Genomic DNA, 22,346 nt, shown 5'->3' on the forward strand with positions numbered 1-22,346 from the left:
CCAAAAACAACAACATAAACAATAATATCAATAAAACCACAATAAGAAGAGATAAAACATAAATTAATAAGGTAAAATAGGTTATATATATAAAGACATAAAAGAAATAAAAATGATCATTTGGCTAATTTTAACTGCGGCAGTTGAACCTTTTTGTCCACTGAGCAGCTCAGAAATCAATCAACTAATACTTATTATATTCCATTTCTGCTAATATATCCCTCTAAAACCCTACACAATGGACTTTTAAGAGGTTGTCATCATTTCACATATTTTTGTGAGTCCAGGCTGACCCCAAAAGGACCTAAACACACTGCTATAGTTGACCTCCAAGAATACACACTGTGCCTTGATTTATGCCGAGCTCTGCCGTGGCCTTCAGATTTCACGTACCGCCATATGGTCCCAACATTAGGTTCCTCAGCAGCTGTCTTTTGTTCCTGACTTTCTCAGAACACGTATTCAGCTCCTTTCTCCTGATTTGCGATTGGGCGCCTGTTCGCTGAAAAGCCGTCTGTAAATTTTGCCCCCCTTCGGGAGGGCTGGTACATTCCTCAAAGACTGAAGGGCTTTGAAGGAACCACGTGTGACCAGTGGGGCCGTGTCTAATTCTCTGTACTATGGCACGTGTATATTTACATCCTCCCTCAAGACCCAAAACCTGCCTCCCACATTCCTGAAAGAAAGCCATGTGCCCCATTGTGGTTTCAAAAACACAGTATACTCACCGGCACTTTTGAGCTCCTTTATTTGTACAAATGTGTGCCTTTTTTTAATTACATATTTTTTCTCACATGTTCATGTTGGTGCTATTGAACTCAGTGGATATGTATAAAATTGACGTGTCTTCCTGTTTACAGTTGCATGTTGCAGTGTTGATCGCGGTGAGGTAACACCTATCAAAGACGTTATTGTGATGTGGATTAATGACTTTTGGCTGAGGCTGTTAGGTAGATAACGTTCAAAAGTGCTAGTGAAGCTGTAATGTCATTTTACGTTCACCAACTAACTGCAGATGAAGCGTGTAAATATGATGTTCATAAATGTAAATATTTGTTCTTTACTGGGGTTTTTTGGTAATAATGTCACTGTTTTAGACTTTGTTGTAAACTTTAAACATATGCTGTAAATAAATAAATGCTTCTATTTATTATAGAATCACTACTGTCCGGGTTCAGTTCCTGAAGACTTATTTCTAAATTTTAATATGAATTGAATATGGTTACAGATTTATTTCCTGCCCATACACTTGAATTGTCGGTGTTTAAGTTGCTTTTGTTTGCATTAATAAACTGTTTAGTGAAACTTAAAAATATTTATTTGACCAGATTTAAAAAGACAAGCTGAATCATTACAAAATTACCTCAACTTGTCTTTTCAAATTCAGTCAACTTACAAATTTAAGGTAGCCTGGACACTAACTTTTTACTTAGGTTAAAACGAGAAGTTTATTTTTTCATTGTAATAACAGGCAGAAGTTGTAAACATTTAAACATTATCCATAAATAGCCTATTTCAACTGTTTATCAGTTACTTTTCTCAGCTTTTAGCCAGCTATTTTTAACTTTTTCTCCATTACCTTTGCCTAACTATTTAAACTCTTTATGAGTTAGGCTACTTTGGGTAACTGTAAATGATCATTAGTTGCTTTTCACCAAATTGTCTATCATTTAATATTAAAACTATTTTAACTAAATATCAGTCATTTTTTAGGGAACTTAACTATTGATCCTTTAGCGACTTTAGGCTAAATATTTTAGCTGATTATCCTTCATTTTAGCTAACTATTTCAACTGTTTACGTTTCGAAATCTACAACTGTTTATCTTTTACTTCTGGCTAACTAGCCTATTTCAACTGTTATCCATTAATGTTAACTACTTTTAGCGTTTTATCTCGACTGTTTGTACACTAGCTACTTTTAGCTAACTATTTTAGCTGTTTTTTCAGACTATTTGAACTGTATATCCGTTACTTTTTGGTAACTGTAATGTATACCCTTTAACATTAGCAAGGCTGCTTTAGCAAACTATGTTTACCTAACTATTCTAACCATCCATTACATTTTGCTAATTATTTCCACTGTTTCACCATTAGTTACATTCATATATTTCTTTTCAACTGCTGTGAATCAGTAACTTTTAACTGTTTTTTGTTTTGCCACTTTTTGCTAACTATTTTAACTGTTTACCCATAACATTGAGCAAACTATTTCAACAGTACGTCAGGTACTTTTAGCCATTTCAGCTGTTAAATCCATTAGCTACATTTAGCTAACTATTTAAACTGTTTATCCATTACTTTTAGCTTACTATTTCAACGATACATTTTTAAACTTTTGCTGTAGGTTATGAGCATTTTGCATCACAGCAATTTTTAATTCCATGTAGTTTGGTATTTTTTACACCTTAGCACAAATATGTGAACACCTTTTAATCAAATATTGTTAAAATTAGTTTTTTTTAAGTTGTATGAGTTGAGTTTAATTAAGTTCACTAGTTGAGCTGACTCACACTCTTTCCTCATATTTTCTCCTGCAGTAGTTCCCTCTGGTTTACGAGAAATGTCACTCATGGTCGGTAATCCCTCCTGGAAACCATAACAGTTTACACATGTGGGAAACTCCATGTTTTCTATGAATTTCAGTTTATCAGAACTCATGTAAAGTCGTAAAAAGCCGTACGTGAGACGTAATTGGGATTTATTTGTCAGTTCAGAAATGTCTTTCCAAAACCATTTGGATATTAATTACCCTTTTTTCCCTTTGTTACGTGGTGCAAACACGTCTTACTTCCCCTGCCTGTGTTGTAATCATGGATGGCTGTAATGCTGGTAGATGCAAGCTTCTGAATGAGCAGCATGTTCCTCTGTTTTCATCCAGCTCTGGTATGCAGACATGGAAGAAAACGTGAAGTGAGGTCCTTTTTTTGTCTTTTTTCAGGGGGGCCAGCTGTGTTTTTGTAATTCTTTGGAAAATGAGTCCTTCTTCCTAGAAAGTTTGGCCATCATAGTGAAATCCAAAACCTCAGTTTCCTAGAAACTCTCCAACGCTGTGGGACCAAAGAAAGGAAAAGTTACAAAACTGTGAGTGTCTGTTTGATTTTGTTTTATTTGCACATAAAATTAGAGAATTAGACATGAGAGCTGGAGTGTATTATGCAAAGTTTAAACACCCTGAATATGGTCTGAATACATTCATAAACAGCCCATTTAATTAGGTAAAGTTTCTTTATTTTATTTATATTACATGTTAAATGATTAAACTTAAACAGGACGTTATTAATTTGAGTAACTTACTAAGAGTTTGTTTATTGTTTATCAGTGTTTTTCTAAAAAACTAGAACTTTAATTTATAATTTGAAAGGTTTAATAATCTTTGAAGACCAGGTTTTTTAAAAAGTGTTACAGTCTTGTGGCGATAGACTTAATAAACAATGTTTTGCAGCTATCCAAGAAGAGAGGGGGGGGGGCAAAAATGGCTTTGTGACCCCGCTGCAGTGATATATGGCCGAACCCACCACTGGACAAATCACGTGGGAAGTTCAAGGCTGATGTAGAGAGGAAGTGTTGAGCTGATAACACAGATAAAAGATGCATTGGTATGTCCCGCAGATAAGAAAACGTGCAATTCATGCCAATTTTCAAATCTCCCTCTGACGAAAATTCTGTATATGTGCATTACTACATCCATGGCGTCATCAACCAGTTAGAAATGCTCCTGATTTGTCACTGATTTCTAACTTTTCATTGTCAAAACAGTTACTGAGGCTCCAGCACTTTCTGCAGAAAACATTTTGTTTTCTAAGAAAAGTTTCATCCAAATCCCTCGACATCATTAGTCATTAATTTAACCTTAAAAAAGGTCGTATTAGACAGGCTGTATCATGATGTATCACAGATGAACAGAATAAATACTGCTGGATGTTTTCCTCTCAGATGTGTTTTTCAGATTGAAACAAAGCCTGAATATTCAGTTCACTGAGGATGTTTCTTTCTGATTTCTGCACATTTCAAGTTATTTACTTTAATCCACATATGACTCAGCTTCATTCATAAACAGTTTTACAGTTGCAGCTAATTTAGTATTTCTCGGTGTACATTTCAGTGTAGAATAAACATGGCATGATCATCCCATTTTATACAATCACATGAATTAATTCAGATAAAATTTCCTAGTATGGCTTCAACAACTTTAACCAAATGTTTGATCTGCCAAAGTGTGGGGGTACGACACCACTGCTCACCTGATCCTACATAAACAAAACCAGCCAGTTGGACCGTCGCAGACCTTTGCTCGACTGTGTTTTGTTGGAGACCACTCCCATTTAGGAGGCGCACACAACTCACCAGACAACAGCTTGGCCAATAGTGCAACTAATGATATTTGATCCAAGCTGACCACAGAGGAGTTTTTTTTAATATTCCCAGTATCATCAAACTCTTACGAGAAGTAATCACATCCTCTTTAACTTTGTCCCCTCAGAGCATCTTTATCACTGTGTTTTTTCATTATTTTGGGAGGTAATTTATGCCTTCAAAATGGGAAAAAAAGAAATGGGAAATGAGATGCAAAACAAACAAACAAAAACAAAAAAACCCAGAATCCTGAATTATCCTTATTTGTCTAAATTCACCCTGTTGTATTCAACAGTTTTGTCATTATTTTTGAATAAGATAAGATAACACTATTAATTCCACATCGGGTCAGAAGCAAGAGAAAAGCAAATGTGAAAAAATGACTGAGTGCTAAATAGGGTAAAAGTATTACAAAATACCAAATAGATAAAATAGAAACATAACAGTATAAAATCTATATACACTATGTAAAAAAAAAATACAAAAAATAATAATGTATTAAAAAATGTAGCTGCTAATCATTGATATATCCCTGGTTGTGATAATAATAAAAAAAACAGCAACTAATACTACTACTACTTCGCATGTAGTATATTGAAAATAATTCATTTTTGTGTTTTGTTTTGTTTTTTTGCATCATGGCAAAAAAATGGCATTAACAGACCTAAAATTCTGAAAGAATACGAGTATTTGATATTAATATTTGATTAGGACTGATGCTAGTTTAAAAAAATAAGTCAATGAAAATAGAAAATAATAATAATATTATCAATAATAATAATATTAGTATACTATTTTTTAAAGCGTGCTTTTGAAAAGTAATATTAAAGCAGGCCCTGGGGGTTTATAAAATTAATAATATTTGATTAATTGGGGAGCGCCGTTAATCAAACCGTAATTACTCTAAATTAGTATTATTGCGCCTCCTCGAGGACAGTGTATGTGGCGCATGACGTGTGCACCGGAAACCACGTGGTTCATCTTTACACACGCGCATGCAGCAGCTGGGATGACTTCCCGTTACTAGCTTAACCGGTGTAGTTTTAATTTCAACATAAAGCTATCTTTTTTAAATTTAAAACCATGTCAGACGAGTTAAAAATAAACTCCCAGTTCGCTCAGAAATATGAGAAATACCGACAGAAAGAGGAACTGCAGAGACGTGAGTGTCACCGCGAGCTAACGGCTAACGGCTAATCCTCAGGCTAACAACACAACGTGTTTATGCTGCTGAGAGTTAGTGGTGTTTTTTGGGGTTAATATGTGTGTTTTTTGTGTCGTTGTGCAGTGAAGGACAGATACGGAGACAGAGGCGATGACAGCGAGTCCTCTGAGTCCAGCTCTGATGACAGTGAAGTGGTCAGCATCCCTGTTTCTTCTCTTTTATTCATAGTTTATTCACATAGTCGATAAAAATATGAATTCAAGTAAAATTAGACGTGTGAAATTAGACACTCTGATAAGCTATTAAAAGCAAGTTTGCAAATATAAATTTCATCCTGCAACTTTAATTTAAAACTTCGAAAACATTCAAAATTACATTAATATCCTAAAAGTTTAGTATATTTTCTTGACAGCATCCAAAAGATAACAAAGTGATGACAATGTTTAATTTATTTAATACGTTAACTGACTGACTTTTATTTGTCCTCTCAGGAGCTGGACCCTGAAACCGAGAGGGATTTTTACAGAACATTGTCTCTGCTGAAGAAGAAAGACCCCAAAATCTATCAGACAGATGCCAAGTTCTACTCACAAGGTGAGTTTACTTTTCTTATTTGGTCTCTGAGACATATTCAACCCTTTCAAATCTGTGCGAATTGGCTTGATTTCTTGCAAAAACATGGGAAGAAGGTAATGAGCAACTAAAAAACGGCCCAGAAATCAGTACGTGAAAATGACCTAAAAATATAATCAAAACTGCAAGAAAAGGAGCGCCTCATGGACTTGAAAGTCAGTCTGTGCGAGGTGCTCTTTGGGTGGGCATAAGCCAGGTTTTAACAGTCAGAAAGAAAACTCCAAGGCACTCTCTTGAAATGTAAAAATGTCTTTTATTGCTACAGCACAGTCATGATAAACCTTAAAAAAACTCCAAAGCGTTTTGGCACACAAACCTTCGTCAGGGAGTTAAAACTCAGAGTCAAAATTAACTGTTTTGACTCCCTGATGAAGGTTTGGATGCTGAAACGCTTAGGAGTTTTTTTAAGGTTTATCATGACGTGCTGTAGAAATAAAAGGCATTTTAACATTTGGAGTTTTCTGTAATAATTTAAAAAACAACAACTTAATTGTCTGTTTTCATGGTCTTTTTCATCGTCAAACAATCAACAGAACAGCATTAAAAAATATAATTAATTTATAAAAATTTTAAAAAATTAAATAAATCATGATTTTCAAAATCCACTAATTTCTTGTAATTGGCGAGACTTTATTTGCCAGGTTGCTCGCTGGTTTTTCACCTCATGTTCTCAAAAGAAATCAAATTAATATGCTTAAGGTTTAAACATTTGAAAAGGTTTAAAAACTTTAAAAACTTAAAAACACTTTTTTCAGGTGCATCAACCAGCAATGAGAAACCTTCAACTTCAAAGAAGGCAATAAAGCCCATGTTTCTGAAGGACTATGAGCGTAAAGTCATTCTGGAGAAGGAGGGGTGAGTGACCTGCTCATGTGAAATCATTTAACATGTTAAACTGCTGCACGGTCAGATTTTTGGGCTGTGTATTTGATTCAGATTTGGAAATCAGTCCCACTTTGACAGAAATTGCATTTTGGATTTTACGTCACGGTAAAGGACTTAACTTAGGAAAAGTCCCCCGTCTTTGTTTTTAGGAGGGCTGAGGTGTGCAAAGACACGATCAGGTTTTTGAAAATATAATTTCGGCAGGCGATGAATATATACATTTTTGACATTGTGCAGGATATAAGGGAAAACACGCGGTCTCTGCACTAAATCAGAAGCAGCCACACAGCTCCAGAAATGTGCAGATGAAGCTTTCAAATCGGGAAACAGTGATTCTGTCACAAATGTAGTTTAACTAGCAGCCACATGTTGTGGGTATGTTTTGATCTAATGCCCGTGTCTACAGAATGTATTTTTTGTTCGCTTCTCTGCTTATTTTCTACTCTTATTTTATTGTTTTTATTTATTTAATTACCCTTCATTTGTCAATTCTGTTTTATTTTTTATTCTTTATTAATCAATTCATTTATTTTGCCTTTTTTATGTTCATATAAACCAATAAAAACAGAGTTACAAAAAAAAAGTCAGAGCTAAAGAGAGAAAGAGTGAGAAACAGTGCTGCGGTGCTGTGAAACAGACGTAAAACTTTATTTTCAGATTGTTTCATGGCAAAATACATTCGAGGGCACGAATAAAAACAGCAGGTGATTTACAGTGGAGACAGACGCTCTAGGTTTTATTTTCCTGTTCTGCATTTATTTTATTACATATTATCTAACTTGCAGTGATACTATGCAGCACTGAGACTAAATATAGGAGCATTTTCTCACTGTTTTTTCACTGTTTTTTTTTCTTTATTAAACCAGTGGGCAATGTTTCACTCATTAAACCTCCAGCAGCCTGTTACTGCTACTGTTTTATTCGTCAGTGGGCTAATTTGCCAAATCTTCACAGGTTTTTAGACCACGGTGGTAACAGATAACAGCCGGCTGAAAGAGCCTTTAAATTCCCTGAAAAGTCGTTTCTGAGACTAAAAGTCCTGAAAACTTTGGGTTGAAACGCAACTCCTGATGTTCTCTGTTTTTATTTTGCAGCAAATATGAGGATGACGACGACAGTGATGACGAGGAGGCTGCCAGAAGAATGGAGGTAGACCCTGTTACCAAATAATTGCTTCTGACCACAAGAATATAATGATTATTACCAGTGACGGATGTTTTATTAATCCTCGCTGTTTTCTTTCAAAGAGAGCGGCGTCTCCGAGCTACATTCAGGAGCAGCGGGAGCTGAAGGAAAGGTGAGACACAAAGACTTTAAATTCAGACTTTTGTCAGACTCGTAAGAGGATCCAAAGCAAAAACAGGACCCACAGTCTGAATGTGTCTGGCAGTTTTAATCATAATAATAATCATCATCTCCCTGATAATAATAATCTCTATAACAGGCTATTAATGGAAACATAAATGTCTCCTCAGCTTCCGTAAGTTCGTCCAGGACAGCGAAGATGACGAGGACGAGGACGGTGAGGGGGACGGGGTGTCGGAGCTGCTGACCAGAAGGGTGAAGACACAGGAAGAGAAGGTGAGAGGACGTTACCTGCTGCGTCCCATCATGAAATAGAGACATAAAAAAGTATCAAAGATCAGGATAAACTTTGTGCTCCTCTGTGTGTCTGCAGGATAAAGAGGAGGCCGACTACGTGGAGTGGCTGAAAGGACAGACCGACCTCGAGGGACCGGAGGACGTGAAGGACATGGTGAGTGTGTCCGAAATATCATGATGAGAGAATAATAAGAGTTTTTTGTTTGGGGCCACTTTTGGAAAATGACAGGAGGCCAGGGGCCAGTCTCAGCAGTCTACACACGTTTGTAGGATTTTAGGACGTTTCGTGGATTTTTGGATGTTGTTACAATTTTAGGGCATTTCTTGGATTTTAGGAAGGTTTTAGGATTTCAGCAAATTTATAGGATTTTAGGACTTTCCAGAACTTCAGGACATTTCTTGGATATAAGGATGTTTTTAGGATTTTAGCAAATTTATAGGATTTTAGTATGTTTGTCGAGGTTGAGGACATTTCTAGTATTTTAGGACATTTTTTTCCGATTTTAGAATGTTTCCAGGATTTTAGAGCATATCTAGGATTTTAGGACATTTTTAGGGTTTTTCCAACCTCTGTCGGTGGCACTTTTTTTGATAAACAAGCTCTATGTCGATGCTGTTTTATGCATTAAGGCACTTTATATCTGCTAAAAGTACAAAAACATTGATTTGCTTTATTTTTCTTATGAATCAGGAAGTAGTTGGGGGGCCAGATTTGGCCCGCAGGCCGTAAGTTGAGCATCGCTGAGGCTTGCTCAGTGATGATGCTGGTTTGTGTTGAGACAGAAATACTTGCGGGATTACTGGAACGACCCGGAGCTGGATGAGAAGGAGCGTTTCCTGAGAGACTTCCTCCTCAATAAGGGCTACCTCGATGAGGACGATGATGATGATCGGTACGTTGCCGCCCGTGAGGATGTTTGTGTTTTCTGATGAGCTGTGAAGTGAAAGAAACGTTCAAACTCTCCTGGTGTGTTCAGGATCCCGACCTACGATGAAGTGGTCCAGGACGACGTGGAGGACTCTGAGGAGGAAGGGGAGACTTTCTTAGAGCGGCAGGAGGACTTTGAGAGAAACTACAACTTCCGCTTTGAGGAGCCGGACGCTCAGCAGATCAAGACGTACCCCCGAAACATCGCCACGTCCGTGCGCGCCAAAGACGACCGCAGGAAACGCAAAAGAGAAGAAGTGAAACAACGGAAGGAAAAGGTGTGCATCACGTTAAAAATATCTATTATTAACCTTTTCTCAGCATTAAATCATAATATCACTGATTATCGAAATAAACTCACACTTTTTCTGCTTTTCTTTTGTTTCTTGGCGTTTTCAGGAGAAAGAGCAGAAGCGCGAGCAGCTGAAGCAGCTCAAGAACTTGAAGAGAAACGAGATCATGGACAAGCTGAAGATGCTGCAGGAGCTGACCGGAAACGAGCAGCTGGCCTTCAGTCAGATCGACCTCGAGGGAGAATTTGATCCACAACAGCACGACCAGCTCATGCAGGTGAGCGAATACACACACACACACACACACACACACACACACACACACACACACACTGCTACGCAAACATGGAAACAAACAACACACGGTTACATGATCCTGCAGGACAGCTGCAGTTTTTCATGGTTACAGAGTTTTTACGATGGTGGCGCTGTTGCACCTCTTTTAAGTCCCAGAGTTTTCAGTGCACCTTTTTGTGATGCAGTAATACATTTTAAGCATCACCTTTTTTGTTAGTTTTGTTTTTTAAAATCTTTGTTTAATCTTAATTTGTCATTATCATCTGTCTTCTTTCTAATAATTTCTCACTTCTGGGATTCTCTGCTCTGCTTCGTTTGTTAAAGCACTTTGTAGACTCTGTTTTTAAAGGTGCTATATCAAGAAAGTTATTATTTTTATTATTATGTACATTTCGAACTATCATACCTTGAAAAGAACATTTTTGTTACCATGGAGAAAAAATTGACTTTACTGACCAAATTTAAATCATTAAAAAACATTTGTGTCCTAATAAATGTTTATTTTCAGATTTTGGGTGGCATGTGCAGATGTTGCTCAGATTTAAAAGGTGCGTTCACGTGAATTTTCCGGTCGATAAATCGAATATTCTGACAGCACTCAGATGTGCTGTGACTTGTTAATGAGAGCCACCACAGGTGTGTTGTGTTTGACTAATTAGGCTTCTGGGAAAAAGTGCCCTCCTGCACGAAAAACGTCTTTGTGGGATTTTACCAGCAGATGTCCGGACCCAGCTCACACAGGAGGACTGTGCTCTGCTGATTAGACTCGTCCTGATCAGTCAGATTAGAGGTTTAAACCTGCCAACATTTGATAAGAAGACTGCCATCAACCAAGAAAACACACTTTCTTGTTCTCTCGTTACATTCGTGTTCATTTTTTTTCCTTCCTGTTTGCAGAAATTCTTCGGAGACGAGTACTACGGAGAAGAAGAAGGGGAGAAACCTCAGTTTGACGACGACGATGATGAATTTGAGGGTAAGACCCTCTTTTTTTCATGTTATGATGAAACTATTGAAACCTGCATATTTATATGAATGCAGTAGTACTTCTATCACTGTAAGTCGCTTAAGATTCAAAGTTTTTTATAAGTTTAAAGGAATCATGTAGGAAAGATTCATAGCATTTCAATACTTTTGTTGCATCAATATGCCAAATTAAGTGTTTTATTGTGTGACTGGGAATTTATAAAGAAAATGTCCAGTCTAAAAATGTAACAGTCTGGCATCTTGTGTGTGACAGAGCACTGGAACTGGGACACGTGGACCGGCGAGGATCGAGAGGACGACTATGGTGAAGAAGAGAATGATGGCGAGGAGTACGACGCCTCCGAGCCCCACTGTGACGATGAAAACTTCATTGTGAGTAGACTTTATTTTTCCTGAAAGCATCCGTTCATCTTAGGATGTTGTTCTGGTAAAAAGAAACTCGCTCACCAAACGGCGTCCTGTCGAGACAGATGGACGCAGACTACGACCCCACCCAGCAGACCGCCTCTAAGAAGAAGAAGATTAAAGAGAGGAAGAAGATGAAGAAAGAGGATCTGCCACAGATGGGCAAAAGGAAGAAAAAGTCTCACTTTGCAGAAGTTATAACCAAACACAAGCCTGTGTTTGATCCACGTAAGTTTGGGTCGATTCTGGTTCTGTTGTTAGAGTCTAAACTGATACAGTTTAATGCAGATTTTCTCAACAAGCTTTATTATTAAGACACCTTTTGGCAGTTAAAATAGCAACCATTGCTGACGGCATCATAGCACCAAATCCAACTTGTATTGCTTCAGTAAAAGGCGAAACGACAATGTAACCGACATAATGTTTGTTCATGAATGATAAAATGGAGCCGCTAGTGTCTGACAAGCTGTGTGCAATTTCCTGCCCAGAGGCAGCATGAGTTAAATCAAAGCACACGGCGGGAGGGTGGACTTTAACGTCTTTTGTAGATTTGATTGTTCTTATACTGATTATTCTTCGATGTTGTGACATTGATGTAAATTGATATTGTCGTTTTCCGCTTGCATTGGTATGATATTCACATGATTTATACAACAGCCGTGAACCGGCGGAGTAAAGTATTTCTTTTAGTGACGAGGAAGGCGTGCTGTCATGCAAATTTGAGCGAGTGCTAAATTTTTTGTGGACCAATCAGATTGCTTGAACTGCTTGTTGTATAAATTGTTTCCTAAAAAAGCAGAGTGCAGTAACTACAAGCTGAGTGTTTTTCAGTTTGAGGAAAACGGTTCATTTCTTACTAGAGTCAACTTTTTTGTTGTCATTTACAGTAAAAAGTGGTAACTCCAGGTATTATTTTGATGTAATAATCAAAAGTTGAAAGTTTTTACAGCAGCCCGCCCTCGGGGACAGGAACCTCCTGCTGCTAAAGCCTTTCTGTGATGGTTTGTCTTCTATCGTCTGCTGTTTGTATTCAGAGGAGAAAACCTTCGAGCAGTACCTGGATGAGTACTACAAGCTGGACTACGAGGACGTCATCGGCGACCTCCCCTGCAGGTTCCGCTACAGACAGGTCCTGGCCAACGACTTCGGCCTGACGACTGATGAGGTGAGAGCAGCAGATCTGCAGAAGACTGACCATTCGCTAAGCCCCGCCTCCAAAATTACTGTTTATAAACTGAAACGGTGACTTCGACAAAAGTGGCGTCTCGTTGTCAGCTAATATAACAACCAGCATTTATTTTTTGTAGTGGTGATAAAGCGAACAAAACAAATTCATGTATACAAAACATAAGAACACATAAAAATAAAAATACAGTCAATAACATTTAATACAATAACATTAAAAAATATGTGTGAAGTATGATATCAGAGTAACAGGAAAAAGGAAAATGGATGAAACATGGCCTTAATATAATTTGAATCAGGAATATAACTAGAATATTATCACATAATAAATATTAATATAATGGTAGCAATAATAATAAAAATGTAGTGATGGTGGTTAGAAAGGTAATACAAACATTTATATATATATATATATATGTATATACATGTACACACACACACACACATATATAAGAAATAAAAAATAAATTTGGTTAAATAAAATAAATATCAGCTGTAGGTGGCCAATGAAGCAAATCGTAGCTCCATGACTTCATTTGAAACACTGTCTTGATCTCGTTTTAACAAAATTTTGGAATAATTGTATGTTTTTGTTGATGGTTTTTTGGAAGTTTAGAAAAAACACCATTCAAAGCTCTTTAAATGCAGAATATCTCTGACTGCAGCCTCAGACACATCAGCTGTTTTTAGGAGGCGAGGTTTAGAGAATGTCAGTCAGTTATATAAATTCATATATATATATATATATATATATATATATATATATATAAAATCAATAACATGAGCTGGACGTATGTGCTGCAGGATGCTGGGGATGTGGTTGATGATGCTGCAGTGATGAGCTTTGATGTGTCTGATCTGGTATTGCTCTTCCTCCGGGACGAGCTCTGACCAGGGAATGACCCCGAATTAATCTTCTCTCTGAGCAGACCACACAGCGGCTAAAATTTAACTCCAAAGGCCTTCACACACAGCGGGCTGTGACAAATGTCTGACACGAAAATGCAGAATACAACGGCAATTAGTGAAAGTTGTTAGTTTGTTCAGTAGAAGTTTGACGTTGACAGTCTAAACAGGTCGGCTTGTTGTTGTTTGGGCGTACAGAAGATCCAGAGAAGGCGTGTGTGCGCGTGTGTTTGTCAGTTTACTCGTAATACATCGTGCAAAGTGCCACACATTTCAGCGGTGTTAAATTATGATAAATAGAATTTTGTTGTTAAAAAATTGGCTTCGATGCAATTTTTTTTTGTTGTTTTTGGACAATTTTTAACCACATAAATTGTGCTCAGTTTTGACTTTTTTTGTGGGTTTTCTTGATTTTCTGCCAGATTTTTCTGCCAAAGTTTGAACTTCCATTTAAATGTCTTGGGGGGAAGAATTTGTTAGGAACATGATTCCTAAATACAATTCAGGGTACTGTTGTAATATGATGTACATTTTGGTGTCAAAGCTCAGAAAAATTGACCATTTTTCTAAAGAAATAAAACAAAATAGCGGCACATTTTTGCTGCGTACTATTTGCTTTTTGTGTTATAAATGTTCAGTTCAAAAAAATTATATCAACACGTAAATAACTTGCACAGAAAAGAGCCCCCGTTTGTAAAGGCCTTCAGAAGTCGACCCAGTGTTACAAAAATGAACCAAACGTGTTTCACAAAAACACGCTGATTTGAACTAATTTAATAATCTGTTTCTTCCTCAGATTTTGAATGCGGACGACAAAGAGCTGAACCAGTGGTGCTCTCTGAAGAAGACGTGCATGTTCAGGTACGGCGCTGTCCGTCATGCTGACTGTTGTGTTGTTTTTTTTTTTTTTGGCTTATTTTACTCAAAACGTTTGTTTTTGTTGTTTCAGGTCTGAGAAAGAGGAGATGAGCGATCTGAAAAACTATAAAATTAAAGCCAAGAATGAAAAGAAAAAGAAAGAAGTCCTGAGTTCTGTTTATTCTGAGTAAGTTTATCAATAATCAGCTGCACTTTCTGACTGTAAATTCACCTTAAACAGAGCAAAAAGTAACATTTTTGTACGTGAATTGAATCCTCAGGGAGGACAGAGAGCTGACGGAGGCTAAGACCAAAGTGGGGAAGAAGCGAAGAGATCGCATGAAGGACGCTGAGACGAGAGACGGAGCAGCAGAGGACGGAGACGCCGTCGTGGACTCTGCAGACGAGAAACTCGCTCAGGCGCTCAGGGAGGCGGCGGTCGAAGAAGAGGACGAGGAGGACGAGGTCCTGATCCCCAAGAAAAAAGATGAAACGTGAAGAGCAGCCGCAGACGGAGCTCTCCGCTGCGGAAGCAGCAGGTGAATCTGACGAGGTGAAAACCAGAACTGAACGGCCAAAATGGTCCAAGAAGAAGCACAAGCGCGCCGGCGGACGCCTGGCATCGGGAAGCCACGGCGTGAAAATCGGCGGGCGGGAGTTCAGCAGACAGAGACTGAAGGCGTACGGTCTGAACCCCAAGAGACTGTTCTTCAGACAGCTCGGCAGGCAGAGACGGAAAGAGCAGGTGAAGAAAGAGAAGCAGAAGAAAAAGGAGTGAGACGCCGACACGATTACAGTCTATTATTACGGTCTAAAAATTAAACTCACTTTCAAACACTCTGAGTGCTTTACGGCCTCAAATTTACAATTATTATTTTGGGGAAAAAAATGTGAATTTAAAATTTTTACATGTAATTGTTAATTTGTTTAACAATTGAGATTATTAGTTTGATAAAATAAATCTATTTCTCTAGCTACACTCATATTTGTATTTCACAAACTTGAGATGGCATATTAGGGCCACTGTATAAAAAAAAACAGGGCAATATTAAGAAATTAATGTTGCAAATTTGCAAGAAAAAAAGTCTGGTTCTTTGTTTTATATATCTCAAAGTTTTTAGAAAAATATGTATATTTTTTGTGGGGTCAAAGTACAACATTTTAGGGCTTTTGTAAATAGAATTAAGAAAACCTAAAAAATACAAAAAACGGAGGGCAATGTCTCTATAAAAGTCCTGATGCTGATGATAATCTGCTGATTGTCGGCTAAAATCCGGAGGATTTTTTTTATTGCAAAATCCAATTGCAAAGTATAATTTGATAAATTCGTCCACTGCAGGCGAAATACACGGCGGGCTGCAGCATCTGTGTGATGAGGTTGATCCAAAGTGAAGAGATGTGGTTCTTTGACCCCCAAAAAACACAAAACACAATTTTTCCAACTTTTTTTTTTCTCATAAATTTGTGACATTAATCCCAGAAATGAGTTTTTTTTCCTCATAATATTGCCCTGTTTTATTTTGCTAGTTTAAAATCTACAGTTGTCCTAATGCGCAGTTGTGGATTTTAGAGTAAACAGATGCTTTATTCCTATTAAGATGTCTATTTTCTTCTTGGTATTTCCAAATTTAAGCTACATTAGGAAGCACACTGTCCTTCCAGATTAGAGCAGACGTGAATCATAAATAAATTGTACTCTAAAAATGTGTTAATTCACATCTGCATCTCATGACGCCGCTCAGTGTCACAAATACATAAATGACTGAATAAAAATGGTAAAAGCTGTACCCGTGTGTCCACACTTCACTGCACATTTTAAGATTTTTGAGGGAACTCATTGCAGACAGAGGTTTTCTGACTCAAAATATCCCTAATTTCTGAAGTTTCTTCTGAAAATAGTATATGGAAAACCTTCAGAGGAGAATATTCTGTGAACCTCATTAATAAGATGAAATTAAAGTGGATTGTATCATTAGAAAATCAAATCTGAGTAGTATTTCTGTTTAAACTGTATTTTTCCCATATATTTTACTGTGATGTTCAGATCTACTGTCCATTCAAATGGATGTTTTTTTTTTTTTTTTTTTTTAAAAAAAAAATCCAAAATAAAAGCTCTTAATTCCTTGATTTTTTTGACATTTATCAGTGAAATAGCATCTAAAGTTCACCTTTAAAGCTGTTTTTCAACATAAATTTTGTATTTTAACAGCATGATTTATAGACAAACATGCCTCGCTCTTTCTGGTTTTGTCAGTCGGCCATGCTTGTTAAAGGAGGCGGCACGTCTCCACTTCAGTCCAGTAAAAATGACCCCTGTGACTGCTATAATATTAACCCTTTCAAACCTGAGCAAAGTAATGATTTCTTTCAAAATATGAAAAGAGGACAATGAGTAATGAGACAATAGGAAATTAGTTAAAAATTACATTATAATTGGAAAAGAAGCAAAAATAAAATAAAAAATAAAGTTAAGGAAACGAGAAAATTACCTTAAGAAACTGCTAAAAATAAATAAAAATACCCTTTTTGTAACATTTTCCCTATTTTTTTTTGATAACATCTAATAATATCCCTTTAGCTATTGTTTAATTTAATTTCTTGTTGCCTTTTACATTTTTTTTTTATTTTTATTTTGTGGCATTTTTTTCAAGCATTCTTGCCAAGCTGCTCATTGCATTGTCCACGTGTTTTCTTTGGGAAAAATACTTGTGAAAGGCATCTGAAAGCCAGACAACGAAATGGATGGCGACCAAAAAAAAAAAACCCCCAAAAAATAATATTAAAAAAGAAATTTAAAAAAAAAAAAATTAAAAATACTTGTTTTTCTGTAACATAATTCTAAATATGTAACAAAAGATGATAGATATAGTTTTCTAGACATTTTCTCTATTTTTTGATCATATCTTATCTCCCTGCAGCTAATTTTAAAGTCAATTTCTTGTTGCCTTTTACATTTTTTTTTTTTTTTTTTTTTTTTGAAATTTTCAGGCAATTCTTGCCAAATTGCTTATTGCATTTTCCCCATGTTTTCTTTGGGAAAAAATACTTGTGAAAGGCATCTGAAAGCCAGACAACAAAATAGATGCCGACCAAAAAAAACCCCCAAAAAACTTAAAAAAGTTTTAAAAAAAAAAAAAAAAAAAAAAAACGAAATTTAAAAAAAAAGTTAAAAATACTAGATACACTATAGATATCGTTTTCTAGACATTTTCCCTATTTTTGATCATAACTTAATCTCCCTGCAGCTAATTTTCAAGTCAATTTCTTGTTGCCTTTTACTTTTTTTTTGCAATTTTTCAGGCAATTATTGCCAAGTTGCTCATTGCCTTTTCCCCATGTTTTCACGAGAAATTATTTTTATTAGATTCCAGAGGTTAAAATGTTTGTGAAAGGCATCTGCAAGCCGCACAACATAAATCTACCCAGGGTCTAAAGGGTTAAGTGCGGCAGATACTCCTGTACAGCAGGTGGCGGTATGCACGTGTGCTCTGCTCTCTACCGGCCGATGACCAAAGAAGAAGAGCAGAGCGGAAGAAGACGCAGAGGCGGGCTCGCTGTGTGAGTTTGAATCGCGGTGAAGAGCCACACGGTGAGTTTTCATACTTTATTTTGACAAAATGTGCTTATTTTTAACGCAAAAGTTGTCCTTACCGGTTATGTGAGGAGTTGACGGTATTGTTTGCGGCCTGTTTCCGGTGTCAGGCTCGTTTGATCGCAGTTTAGCTGCCGCGTTGTAACGTTTACGGTTGTAAACAAACGGCGGCGCTTTCAGGCGTTTTCGCCTCTGATTTAGAGTCATTTGTGTGTTTTTATAACTGTTAAATTAAAAAGCAGCTAAAATTTCAGCGTTGGAAAGTCATATACGTTCGCTGAAATTAAGTTATTAAGAAAAGTGTTGTAACGTATTTCAGGTTTTCCGGTAACGTATTAAAGATGAAATTTATTGATGTTAAATGTATGTAGAGGGCGAAAAATACTTATGTGCCAATAAATCAATGTTTAAATATATGAAGAAATAAAGAAACTCGGAAACAAAAAAAATGTGGCTAAATAAATACAGGAATAAATTAATAAAAATGGAAATAAATAAATAATGGTATGAAGTACAGGAATGAAAGAAATGAAGAAAAAGTATAAATTACAAGAATAAAGAAATACACCCTGAATTAAATAAAAAGTTGTTAATAAATGCAGGAATAAATAAATATGAAAAAAATTAAGAAATGTATAAATAAATACAGAAATAAAGAAATATAAACATGGAAATAAATAAATGAATTTATAAATAAAAACAGGAATAAAGAAATGAATGTGGAAGCAAATAAATAAGTATAACTAAACAAATAAATACTGAAATAAATTTGGAGACAAATAAATAAATGTAAAAAAAATAAATAGAGGAATAATTTATATAATTTATTTTTATATTGATATTAAGCTAAAATACACAGTATTTTTAGTTGAATCTTTCTGTTATTTGATTTCTAGCATCCAGTGGACCCACAATGGCTCAAGGTCATAAATTTCAGGACTTGGAGGAGACCGGGAAGGTTTTGGTGGATTTCATCAACAGCAGCCAACCGAAGATACTGAGACGAGTGAGAGATGAACAGCAGGCGCTTTTTGATCAACATGTTGAAACAAAAAAAATCTTGACACAGATTTTAAAAGGCAAGTAATCAGACATTTCATTATGTGTTTTTTTCATTTGTCAGTGCTCTATACTTTTCCAGTGTATTAATACTTTTAAATGAGGAAGATTTTGGCGTTATCTGTCATCGACAGTTTAGGTTAAATGTAGATGCACGATAACAGGATTTATGACATCATACCGAAAACTCAGATTATAACATTTTTGGCCGATATATATTTTACCGATAATAGTAGGATACTAAACGCACTGCATTATGCTGCGTGTCAAACTGCGAGATCAGTCTCCAAAGCATGTCATCAGTCAGCAGCAGGGGTTAACCCCGTTGTTTCTTTTTCTTTTCGGCCACTCGGTGTTCACTGTAGTGTAGGGGACACTGTTACGGAAGTTATGCAATAAAACAACATTTCTGCGTCCAAAAACAAACCAATAAGACTATCTAAGATTGATTACTGTGGCGGATATTTAGTGTTTTGACAGTTCTGTGTATCAGCGTTTTATTGTCATGATTGCCGATAAAATTAAATAACTAAAAAGTGCAAATAAAGAGTCAGCATAGGAGAAAGCTCTAATTATTCTTTTTTTATTTAAATTTCCACTTGACTTCATAAAGTTGTTGGGAACTTGCTGTGTATGATGTTAAAAGTCTCAGTTTTGATGAAACATTTGGGCATTTAAACAAAGTTTTTGTGTTTATTGTAAATGCATATCAGTGCTAAAACAGGTTTATCAGTCTCAATAACTACTAATAATTGGTATCAGCCCTGAAAAACCAATATCGGTCGACCCCAAGTTATATGTGCGGTGTCTGACGTTAGCAGTAAGTTACCAAATTAAATTCTTTGTGCACCCATTAAACTTTCCAAATTTTAGTGTTTCAGGACACGGACCCTCTGACCCTCATTTTCACCTTTCTCTTTGTCTCCTTCTTGTTTGTTATCTCTCCTTCGTCATCAGATGTGGCTCAGACTGAGGAGAGTACGGGCCAGAGGCTGCTGGACATGGAGGAGGAGAAGCAGCAAAGGGAGAGGGAGCTGGAGAGCCTGGAGGAGCAGCTGAGGCAGCACACAGCCAAGGGCCAGATGACCGACTCAGAGTTACAGTATCTTTTTATAAGTCTGGGTTCACCAGAAAGTCTTTTCAGTGTCATTATTAAACTTGTCCGGCTCTATTTGCTCTTTTTTTTTGTGTTAGCGTCCTTAATCGTCCTTCAGATTCCTGCAGAGAGAGTTGGACAGTCTGAGAAACACCGAACACGAGCTGGAGACGCTGCAGAGCGAGGTGGATGAAGACACGACCGAGGTCATCCCGTCAGCAGTGTGAGTGTTAAGAGTCTCTTAATACGCAATTAACTTCAAATGTCCACTTTAAGCAGCTAGAGCTGGACAAGGACAAGAATAATAAACCAGATACCCTCAATAGGGGTAAAAAAAAACCAGATACCCCCTAATACCACACTGTGAAAATACTGTGGTATAAAAGTCCTGGTGACTTAAGTAAGAGTGTAAAATTTGAAATTGCACTGAAAGATTACAAAAAGTACCCAAAGGCATAAAAAATCTTTAAAAAAAAAAATTAAATAAATGATTAACATCTAAAAATAAAACAAACAAAAAATAGATAATATAAATAACAAATTAAATAAATAATAAATAAAACGTAAAAAGAAGAAACACCCTCCGAGAATCAAAATTATTTAAGAATAAATACAAAAAGATTTGAATGTTTATAAAAAATAGTGGGCACTTAATTTATGTGAATTAACCGATTGCAGTTGTACCTATTTTACTTTAAATTATAACAAAATATATTTTATAAAGTCTTCTTATGTTCCTCATGCAAAAATTTTACCCTGTAAAAAAAACTTCAGTCGTCAGATAAATGTAGTGAAGTAAAAAGTGTGATGGTTTTCCTTCTGAAATGTAGCCGAGTAAAAATATGAAGCAGCACTGAAAGTAAATACTCCAGTATAGTACAAGTACCTCAAATTCATACTACAGAAAAGTACCTGAGTAAATGTTAGTTTAATTTCACCGCTGCGATCAGATGAGACAAACAAGATCATCTGTGTTACACTCCGTTTTCTGACAATATTTACGTTTTGGGGTTTTTCTGCAAATTGTTTGATGTATTTGTACTGATGTACTCCCTCCACAGATACGTGTCTCAGCTGTACTACCTAATTTCCAAGATCAAGTGGGAATATGACACCCAGCCCAACATCTTAAGAGGAGGTACCACTTTTTTCTGTTGTCGTTATAAAATCTTGTGTGTCTGTTAACGGGGCTTCAGGTTTTCGATGTTTTTCCTCTTGCAGTGCACTACGGCGCAGACCTGGCGACTCCCATCAACATCGACACCTCTGCGAGATCTCGAAATGACGTAAGCGACCAGCTGTGGGGCTTTGTCAGCACTGAGTGGTAGATGGAGGATGGTGGTGGTGTCCGAAATCTTGTGCACCCTTTTTTTTGTTTGTCTGTAAATGTTTTTGTCTTCTTCTGTCCTTTACATTTATTCTTCTGTTCGACACAACACGGATACTGTTTATAAATTAAATATCTCAGACCTTATTTTTTCATTCAGTAGTTATTTGATAACTATATTTCTGCATCATGGGGACATTTAAGAGTTTTGTAGTGTTCGATGACACACAAAGTGGCCACTAGATGTTGCTGATGTGCTGTTTTGTAAACGCATGTTTTTCACACAAACTCAGATGAGATTTTGCAGAGAGAAAAACATAATTTTAAATAGATTTTTTTCAGTAAAGATTCATACTTGAGTTACAGGATGACGAGCAAAATGAAGTTGCTGAGGAAAACTGTTTGATGCTGTTGAAAGCTTCAGAGGAGGCATCAATTAATCGTTCAGTCAAATTTTATTTATATAGCACTTTCCAAACAAATCAAATGCAATTTAACGTTTGTTAGTTTAAGAAACAAAAACAAGAACAGCAAATAAAAACAGGCAAAAATGTCTCTTACAAGAATAGAAAACCATAAAATTTTGATGGTAAAACAAAACTAAAAAGATGAGCTTAGTTTATGTTTAAAAGTATCAATATTTGCAGCTTTTCTCCGATCATATGTAAGTATATGTTTAAGTATATGTATACTTTCATAATAGTTTAGGCCGCTGGGTTTGTCAGATGAACCCTGCAGTCCCGTCAAATAGTGCCCACCATGTTCAAATATGG

At 36.4% G+C, this 22,346-nt stretch overlaps 2 protein-coding genes and 1 non-coding gene across 3 annotated transcripts; all 3 read left to right on the plus strand.

The window, feature by feature from the left end:
- The first annotated feature begins 5,342 nt into the window (after window positions 1-5,342).
- Window positions 5,343-15,671, plus strand: LOC121956635 (protein KRI1 homolog). Its single transcript, XM_042504963.1, is given in 19 exon segments — window positions 5,343-5,517; window positions 5,644-5,714; window positions 6,012-6,114; window positions 6,909-7,008; window positions 8,133-8,187; window positions 8,286-8,335; window positions 8,514-8,619; window positions 8,717-8,794; window positions 9,424-9,533; window positions 9,618-9,846; window positions 9,968-10,138; window positions 11,056-11,134; window positions 11,399-11,517; window positions 11,616-11,778; window positions 12,585-12,715; window positions 14,438-14,502; window positions 14,591-14,686; window positions 14,781-14,988; window positions 14,990-15,671. Coding segments are annotated over 19 exon segments (2,301 nt in total). The 5' UTR covers window positions 5,343-5,438; the 3' UTR covers window positions 15,278-15,671.
- LOC121957333 lies at window positions 13,565-13,664 on the plus strand. Its single transcript, XR_006106751.1, has one exon. It is a non-coding gene; the product is annotated as a Z30 small nucleolar RNA (small nucleolar RNA).
- Window positions 15,672-18,037: 2,366 nt separating the features above from the next.
- On the plus strand, window positions 18,038-21,710 carry spc24 (SPC24 component of NDC80 kinetochore complex). Its single transcript, XM_042505798.1, has 6 exons — window positions 18,038-18,088; window positions 18,988-19,170; window positions 20,108-20,252; window positions 20,365-20,469; window positions 21,308-21,384; window positions 21,468-21,710. Exons 2-6 carry the CDS (start codon window positions 19,005-19,007, stop codon window positions 21,572-21,574), a joined length of 600 nt encoding a protein of 199 aa, XP_042361732.1. The 5' UTR covers window positions 18,038-18,088; window positions 18,988-19,004; the 3' UTR covers window positions 21,575-21,710.
- Window positions 21,711-22,346: the final 636 nt, after the last annotated feature.

Source organism: Plectropomus leopardus, chromosome 17, assembly GCF_008729295.1.
Source record: "Plectropomus leopardus isolate mb chromosome 17, YSFRI_Pleo_2.0, whole genome shotgun sequence".
Classification (NCBI taxonomy): domain Eukaryota; kingdom Metazoa; phylum Chordata; class Actinopteri; order Perciformes; family Serranidae; genus Plectropomus; species Plectropomus leopardus.